At 36.8% G+C, this 9,224-nt stretch overlaps 1 protein-coding gene across 3 annotated transcripts; it reads right to left on the reverse strand.

Moving 5' to 3' along the window:
- Nucleotides 1-271: 271 nt before the first annotated feature.
- LOC122276300 (phosphatidylinositol 4-phosphate 5-kinase 9) lies at nucleotides 272-8,716 on the reverse strand. 3 transcript variants are annotated; one of them, XM_043085909.1, is made up of 9 exons: nucleotides 8,508-8,716; nucleotides 6,093-7,497; nucleotides 5,530-5,697; nucleotides 5,075-5,240; nucleotides 4,185-4,295; nucleotides 2,735-2,922; nucleotides 1,740-1,897; nucleotides 1,205-1,370; nucleotides 272-837 (listed from the first exon to the last, which is right to left on the reverse strand). In XM_043085909.1, the coding sequence occupies exons 2-9, from the start codon at nucleotides 7,355-7,357 to the stop codon at nucleotides 561-563; spliced, it is 2,499 nt and encodes an 832-aa protein (XP_042941843.1). In that variant the 5' UTR covers nucleotides 7,358-7,497; nucleotides 8,508-8,716; the 3' UTR covers nucleotides 272-560. The 3 variants fall into 3 exon arrangements, with proteins under 3 accessions (XP_042941843.1, XP_042941844.1, XP_042941845.1); XM_043085910.1 differs by having other exon boundaries at nucleotides 8,400-8,716; XM_043085911.1 differs by having other exon boundaries at nucleotides 6,093-7,621; nucleotides 8,400-8,716.
- Nucleotides 8,717-9,224: the final 508 nt, after the last annotated feature.

Below are 9,224 nucleotides of genomic sequence, written 5' to 3' on the forward strand. Positions count from 1 at the left end.
GTGGCTGTTTCTTCTACCCAGCCCATGATGTATAACTCAAAGCTTTTGGCGACTACTCAAATCTCATCAGGCCTCTTATAACATTTCCCTCAGCTTGGGACGATCGGACCAGAGTTTTGATATGAGCCTGGCAGTGTATTCTTAGATAAATCGACTGCTTTGATTTTTTCTATTTCAAATTTTTTGCCATATTATCATTCACACTGGTGAATACCAATGTGAAAGAGATGAAAGTAAATTGAGTAATGGATGTGTTTCGAAAGAAAACTAATTAACCATGAGAACAAAATCAAATTCACACAAACAACCAACATTTGAGATGTGCCGAGGAGGGGGCTGACTTTCACCTATTTGACAATAGGCCTAGGAATTTGAACCTTAGACCTGGGAAGAACATACCCCCAAGTCCAAGACGTTTATCAATTGAGCCAACCCCTAGGGGTTAAAATATTTGACAATACTTACAACACAACTTGACGCTTCTGCCCACTATTACCCCTATACAACTCATCATAAGAATTCCCACAAGAAAAATATTATGCTTTTAGACCCAAAAATCTTTAACTTGTTACAGCATTTGGAGGGAACACTTTTTGAATGAATTCTAGGAAGCGCTGAGAGTAGAACGTAGGGTCCACGGCCGAGATGGACAAGGAATCAAACTGAAGAGATTTGTATGCGTGTTCAATCTTCTTACTCATGTTGTAATCTTGCAGAATATCGATGATTCCCAGGTATAGAACAACGTCGTATACCTCATGAAACATTTGGGTTTCCTCTTTTCCCGGAATCTGCTCAGCCCTTGACGGCATGTTCACACCAAGCTGGATTTGTAGCCTGCTTAACAAGGTCGCAATAGAAAAGTAGAATTCAAATTCTGTGGAAATACAACAGTAGCTATGATGGGTGAAAGTAGAGGCCCTTCTCTTATTCTGAAAACTCGAGGCTTTAAAGATATTCTAAAAAAGAAAATCTCTCGACTGATAGCAGGGATCAAGCATGTAAACATTTTACAATCTTAAAGTCAACCGTCTAGTGCTTTGCAACATTCCTATTTTTCTTCAAAGGTACAAAGAGATTTCACAGAAAGCTTTGCATATGAACCATCAGTTACTTCATCCACCGCCCCCCAACTAAAAAAGAAAAAGAAAAACACCTTCACTGCCGTGAGGATTAACACACTAGGCATTTCAAGAAATCATACCTTGCTGTACCAGGTAGCAGGAGATCAACTTCCTCATCACCAGCAGAGGATGCTCGTAGTCGGCTACCCCTGATGTGAGGGCCCACGACAACGCTGCTATCACTGGTTCCACGAGGAACCAAAACAAGGCCTTGTGGGTAGTTGGAGATCTCATTCTCTTGGGGGTCTGAATTGAAACATAACCGCCATAATTTTGATATTAGTCCTCTAGATTAATGAATATTGCTACTATACACCTTTGTAAAAATAACAAAAAAGAAGAACAAGAACCGATAAGGGTCAAACTACTAACTAGGTCCCAGGATTACATGTACCACCTTCAGATCACAGTGTGTTGATCTAATTCAACTGAAAAATAGCTCAAGGAGAATCTCTCATTACTTGATAATTCGCCAGATGTGTATTACATGACACTAGTTTTCAGTCCTACTCATTTTTTTTAACCTTTCTTAATCAAGATCCTTCTTAAAGTTGCATTGACAGATTATGCAAGAGAACCAAATTTTGAACAGAATACATTAAATATAAAACCTACCTTCTTCTGCAAGCATTGCCAATCTATCTGCAGCTGTTATATTTTGCTTGAACATGAGAGAGCGCAGGTGCTGGGGGGCTCGATAATGCACACCTAACAAAAGGCTGTAATCCATAATGTGCTGTGCTTCTAAGAACTTACTGTCTATCTCAATCTGCCTGCATTTTAAAGAAAAAAAATATATAATGAAAGTGTAGCCCATATCTGTGTTAACAATAAGCACTAAGGCCATCATAAGATGGATGCCGGAGTTTTAATCCACTTAAAACAACAAAAGAAGAAAAGAAAAATCAAAAATACAGAATTAGAACTTTAAATTCTAAGCAAGCCTAACACGTATGCCACAACTAAAACCAACAAAAAATTGTCAGTAAGCTAAATATAAAACGGCTTGGAATTTGGAATGTTCCACACAAATATGGCATCAAGACAGAAACTATAACAAGCACGACTTTCAGGGCTTGTTTGGAAAAATATTTCATCCCAAAATTCACATCTCATCCCATGCCATCCCATCTCCTTCCCAAACATCACTAAAAACATAAATATTTTTAAACTAATCATTACAATTTTTTCAAATTAATCATTATAACTTTTGCAAACTTCCAAACAAAAAATAAAAAATAATTCAACTTTTTCAAATCCCTAGACAAAAATAATATTAAAAAATTATATTCTAACAATATTTTAACTTTATAATATTTTTTTATTCAATATTTTCTCTCTCCATTCCCAAAACCCCATAAAACATTAACTCAAACTATCTCACTACTATTCACAAACTATCTTACTACTATTCACAAAATTCTCATCTCATCTCACTCCCCAAGCTTGTCTTAATGGACAGATTATTCTCTTGCAATCTTCATATTTTTGCTTCCAGCATCAGGTAGTAACCTGTGGTCTACTGCCATATCATCCAAGCCACAGACAATTGATATGTAAACTTCAAGTCAGAAAGAAATTCACATAGCAGCTTTGATAGTATCACTTACTTCAATAAAGCCTCCCGCCAAGAGGGTTCCAAATAAAAGCAATAGGTTAGATCCAAATCTTTAAGTGTAGTGTTCTCATCAATTTCAACCTTGTCTGCTGAGCGTCCTAGTGAAGAACCTTTCAAATCAAATCGTCGATGGATCCTTAACTCTGTGCAGAACATATTTCCCATTACCACAAAGCGAAACTGCATGGTAGGAATTAAATATGAACTATTAGCTTATTGTGATATGAGATTCTTTTTTTATGAGTAAATTAATTTTATTAACAATCAAAAGGCACTATCCAAGTACATGGAGAGTATAAATCAGATACACCAAACTAGAAGAAGAGATGATAAATAAATAAATAAAAAGAGATTAAAAAAAAAGACAGAGAGAAATAAAAGAGAAGAAGAGATTAATAAAAAAAAAGAAGTTCTAAAAGCTAAAGCTAGAGAAACCTAAGTGAGAAGCCATCCAATGGTAAAATGTATTAGAAAAGAAAGCTCTGAGTTCCTCCATCCTCCTCATACCATCTTTGAAGTTCTCATTGTTTCTCTCTCCACATGCACCACATTAAACAAATCAGAATTATCTCCACATAAGCCCACTATGATGATTCTCAAATTTTCCTTTCCAGCATTCTAATGAATCTAGCACTTGTCTAGGCATCAACTAGTTAGACCCAAAGATACCAAAACTGCTTGCCAAGAGTCCTGGCTATCTCACGATAGAGAAGTGATCTAGGATTCCTGTTCCTCCTACAAATGCAACGCTACTCTATCACTATAACATGTCTCCTGCAAAGTAAAGATCTTCCCAAATGCCTTTGTCCAAAGCAAAGAATGCCGCTCTCTGGGAGGCCTTTCTCCTCCATATGAACTTCCATGGAAAGCTAGTACTTGTGAGGAATCAATGCATTATAGAACAACTTGACTTCAATCATCCATCTCTTAGACATGGGCCAGATGGCCCAACATGTCTTCCCCGTCTTGTTTCAACTGATCAGAATATAACTGAGCAAAGAATGAGTTAAAGAGATACATCTCCCAATCCTGTGCCACACTAATAAAGTCTACAGTCCATTGAGAAGATCCGTTTAAGAACTGTCAATGATCATCTACCGATACATGCTTAACCTGAGCGACGCAAAATAAGATTCATAAAGACCCAGAGGCTGATCCTCACACCATGTATCATGTCAAAATTGTATCATAGATCCATCACCCACATCATTACCAATATGTTGAGAAAACTCCCTCCATCCCTCAGCATCACACATTCTTGAAGTATGTTTAATGAGAGGGAACATGAAACAAGTCATGATAGAGTCAACTTAATATGAGATTAAAATTTAATAAGTTCAAACCTATGGATCATAAATGATAAGAGAGAACTAATGGCTACAACATTAACGTCCATGGAAAAATGCTTTTGGTATCGAACGAAGCTTTATTGTGCCAATTACCTTTTGACCACTTGAAGGTTTGATTCTATGAAGGCCAAAAAATTTGGTAATGAGAGTGTTCTCATACAACCTCACATGATGATGATAGCTTGGAAGCATTGTTAGAAGAACCTGCACATCAAAACTGTGGTCACTATAACTTAAGAGGGCATATAATGACAGGCAAAAAGAAAAAACTATTATTTACATTTAACCATAGCAAATGTACCGATGCTCAAAAACTTATTCACAGTAGAGATGGGATATCAAATATGGTCCTCATCTCAAGAACAAATAAATCCCATGCTTTGAAATCTAATATGCAAATACCCACACACCATAATACCTATTCTCTGCCCCCATTAGATTGGATTCAATCTTTTCTTTGGCTTTCTAGTCATAAATCAATCATTTGTCATCCATCATTTGCTCGCTACCAATACAAAAACTGGTTCTAGTCTCAGTTAAGATCAATGAGCAATTTCATCAATGGTATATTAAGTACTACAGTACCACCACATTCAAACTTGGTAGCAGTGATTAGTGAGCAGACAATTCTCAACAATCATCAGCAATTAAGGACTAACGGTATAAGTTGGTGCCTACAGAGTAAAAAGATATCCCTAAGTCTATGATGCTTTTTAAAGCTTAAAATGATGGATAAAAAAATTACCTGAACGAACATATATTGAAGAGTTCTGGTAAATGAAGGAAACGAGAATATGATGGCAATGAAAGTTTAACACATTATTTGAAAATCGGAACCTTGTGAAATAACATTGTTATCATTTACCAAGAAAAATCCATCAGAGATAAGTAGCTATGAGGCTATGAAGGTTTAAAAAAATACAGTAATTGCAAAAAAAAAATCCCATCAAACATAGTCTTTTCCACTAGAGAAATAGACAAACCTTTACTTCAGATTTTCGTAGCGTCTTAATCATGAAGCGATCATCTTGGGACAGGAAGAAAACACTACCGCTTTTCCCAGGAGAAGAAAGTTCCCTGAGAGCATCATTCCCACAAATGGACATCATGTAATCTGCAGCATCAATCTTGAACAACTCCCGTAAATTCCTACATGTGAATAACATTTTCATTAGCTTCCACTACATGCTAACAACAAGAAATGCCCCTGCATGAATTATTAATACAAGTAAGAGGAACACTGCAATAACAAAACTTTCCGAAAAACATAACCTCTCAGCAAGTGAAAGAAGTTTATTGTTGTGGTTATGTTGCTAATGGGAGCGTAGGAGCTCACAAAACATCAGGAGCGACCATTGCAAGCATACCATCATACAAAATAAATGGGCCGCATGTAAGATTCAACTCAGCAGTAATGAAATGAAGATCGACTTCTCACCTGAAAACCATTGGGCAATAATCTTTCCACTTAAAATCCTCTGATTGATGGGGTGGTGTCAGTTGGGATCCTTCTTTGGGAAAGTTCATCCAAAAGCTAGCCCGGGGACCGAAATCAGATGCCCGAACTTCTCGCCTCTGTATTGGTGTAATTTTCCCCACAGTGTATCTGTCCATATTCTAATGCATGGTCAGCATTAAGCATTAACCTCCAAAATGCAAAGTACCGGAATATGAGAAAACAACAAAAATAATTGTCAATTTCTGCAGCAATGAGTGGAATGTGTCTTTCCCATAAAGGTCTGATAATTACATTTCATATACTTCTCATTATATGAAGAATGCAATATCATGCATCTACAATCAACTGTTTATTTAAAAAGAAAGGGCTAGAGTTTAATAAAATAATTTTATCCAGAAACAACACAGGTTTTTTTCAAATGAAAAATGTAGATACTTATTAAAAAAAAAAAAAATTGAAAAAGATAGAGCAGTGTAATGAAAAGTCATAACTGAAACAGCCTATATAAGGGGGTACAGTAAGAGTCAGAAACTTGAGAGCACCTGATTCCAAGCTGTAAACTGAGCATTAGATCGTAACTCCTGTGACCTTTAATGATTGCTTCACCAGGCCTCTTAACCTCTTTTGCAAGTTTCTTTTGTAGGCGTTTTGCTCTTTTAGATGATGCTGAAAAACTACTACTTAATACAAGCTCACTGATTAATACCCCTTGCATGTATTCTCGTTCCAGGACTGGAATGTTCATTTCCACTGCCTTTTCACCACCTTCTTGGCCAGACTCAGTTAACCCTAGTGACGAATCATGTCCAATCACTTTTTCAATTGATACCTCAAGACTCCAGCGCCTTTGCAGGGAAACATTCCTGTTGCTAGTCTGGTCCAAATTCAACAGACTTCCCTTGGAGAGCTTATCGGATGAACTATGACGAGATCTCCGGTTCCCACCGACCTTGGCATTTTCCGTATCCACAGAAGCCACATGATGGATATGTGCAAGGTTCTGCTTTCTCAAATCTGGCAACAGACCTCTTTTCCTCAAGGCATTGATGTAAAGTTCTTGTAAAGCAGGCAGCCGGCTACCTTTGGGATAAAATGATCCTTTTCCATCCTTTAAGCCACATGTCCAAGTTCCAACATAGCAGCCTCCATCATTCCATGTATACACTCCAAATCCATGCATCATTCCATTTAACCAGCTTCCTTCAAATGAGTCCCCGTTCATCCAAGTAAGAGTTCCTTTGCCAGACATTTTGCCTCCTTTCATGTTTCCTAGATAAACATTCCCATTAGCCCAGGTGTACTTACCAGGCCCTTCTGCTGCACCCTGAATCCAAGAGCCTTCAAAGATGTCTCGACTAGGATAAACTTGATATCCCAATCCATGTTTCACACTCAACCGCCATCGTCCCTTATAGGTCAAATTATCAGATCCAATATATGTCCCTGTACCGTGCATATAGCCACCTGAAAATTCACCCTCATAGATTGCTCCAGAAGGCCATTTTAGTTTTCCCTTCCCATGCTTCATCCCCCGTCTCCACCCACCTTCATATATGCAACCATCTGACCAGACATACTTCCCGATACCCTCAGGGATGCTGCCAAGCAATGAGCCGGAATATGATTCCCCATTGGTAAGTAAGAGCTCCCCGACTCTAAAGCCAGCAGTTTCAGAAGTATGAATAACTTCACCATTAGTTGATAGGGATGTGCAGTCTTTGTCGGAAATGGCATCAAGAGATTTTGTTCTCTCTGCATGAGAAACTGCTCCTTCCACGTTATCAACGATGGCCACAGGGCCAGACATGCATAATGAACAGAAGGAAACAATTCCTTACAATATTATAACTGTCTCACACGCTCTCATAAGCCAACAACGTTGGATATTGCAAAAATATCTTATTGTGGACTTGTAATTATTCCCTCTAAAACTCCTCGTCCTTTCAACTGTTAGCAGAAGATATTAGAGACTTATGAGTACCCTGGCAGAATAGAAGCTTTCAATGGCACAAGATAGCTTAATAGGAAAAGAATTCTCATGGGAAACCTATTTCTTAATGAATTTCCACACCTAATATATCAAAACCAAGAATACAAGAATTGGAAAAAGAAATGGGTAAAAAGAGAAACAAGATGCATAGACATAAAAGAAAGTAACTCAGAACAAGGAGGAACCGATTATCGAGATTTTAACTTATCTGCAAATTTGAGTAGAAAGGTCTTTATCAATTTTCGGAACTGCATTCTTAAATTACATATCTAGACAGAAACTTCTTTCAAAATTGCTACTGTCCAGTTATTCCATTGAGTTCCTTTACCCAAATGGACATAGGACAAATGTATTTCTGGAAATCAATTTCCTTCTTTCTTCCGGCCAGAGTAAAGGAGCTGAAATAAATCTTTATTGACGAACTTAAAGTAGTTGTATCCCCGTTCCAAGTTTAAGGTTTTGGGAACAAAAGGAAAAATCATTTTCTAGATATGGACCGAAACTCATCTAATTTTCAAACAGATGCAAAGACAGCTCAAGATCCAGTCATTTGAAGTCACTAATCTTTCAGAAAATTAGTCGGCTAAATTTTGTTTGTCAGTAATACTTTGGTTTTTGTTTTTGTCTAAAATATATTTAAATCATCCACAACTTGAGCAACAAACGTATAAAATAGAAAAAGTAAGGCTTTCAAATTCACAATATTTTTGTCACATTTAGGTGAGTTTTTCCCATCTGATTCCCAAACGATCGCATGTTTGAGCTAAATTATGCTACAAAAGTGAATATCCTATAAACCAAAAAAATATGAAACATAAAGTGAAAGTTAGACAAAAAGGAACTGGAAACGAGTACATACTGGGCGAACAACAAACGTGACGAGCGAGAATAAAAGCGAAAAGAATACACGCTTGGATGCATATAGATGTAGAAATATGTCGAGAGAACTTATGTATACGTGTACAACCTTAAGAGGAGAGATAGGAAGAGGAAGCTGCAGAGCCCGTAGCAGTTAAAAGGGAGCTGAAAATGGGTACAGGCGGTAGTAGTTACAAAGGGCGACTTTTTGAAGCTCTGTTTTCCCCGTGCTTACTTTTGCAGCAATCAGCGTTCACGACGTTGACGAAGATGGGATCGAATCCCAAGCAGAAACTGGGTTCTACTAGCAACTGGTATGTGTGTAAATAGTAAATTAATTTACTAGGCCCTACCCTCTCTTTTATCCACCAAAGCCAACGAAACATTTTTAATTTAGTTTATCCAAGTAAATATCCAGGGGCAGTCTTGGCTTTATGTTATGCTAATTGCTACGGCGAGTTTTGTTTTTATTGAAAAAAATAAAAAGAGAATAATTAATATAAAATAATAAATTAGAAATAATGAAAATCATATGATTTAAATAGCATACTGAAAAAAAAAAAAAAACAATTTATGGAGAATTAAGTTGTTGTGAATATATATGAACGCGAATGAGGTTAGGTGGTCAGTTTTCTAATAATTATGACCTCATTCTTTAGTAAAAGTCCGGTTGGTAGCTAGCTTACCCACGCCACATCTCTACTTTTTTATATTACAAGTAAATTAAAAATACAATATTTATCTAAAAATATATAAATATATGGAAAATGTATTATAATTGAAGATAACAAATATATAATGAAAAAGTAGCATTGCTTATTAAATA

The sequence above is a fragment of the Carya illinoinensis genome, chromosome 9 (genome assembly GCF_018687715.1).
Source record: "Carya illinoinensis cultivar Pawnee chromosome 9, C.illinoinensisPawnee_v1, whole genome shotgun sequence".
Classification (NCBI taxonomy): Eukaryota; Viridiplantae; Streptophyta; class Magnoliopsida; order Fagales; family Juglandaceae; genus Carya; species Carya illinoinensis.

Bases quoted from the DNA above. Each gene is read 5' to 3' on its own strand.
- LOC122276300 (XM_043085909.1), bottom strand. From the start codon at position 7,357: ATGTCTGGCCCTGTGGCCATCGTTGATAACGTGGAAGGAGCAGTTTCT. The intron at 5,241-5,529 runs GTGAGAAGTCGA...ATTCACATGTAG, and splicing joins TATTGCCCAATGGTTTTCAG to GAATTTACGGGAGTTGTTCA. The intron at 1,371-1,739 runs GTAGGTTTTATA...GTTTCAATTCAG, and splicing joins GGCAATGCTTGCAGAAGAAG to ACCCCCAAGAGAATGAGATC.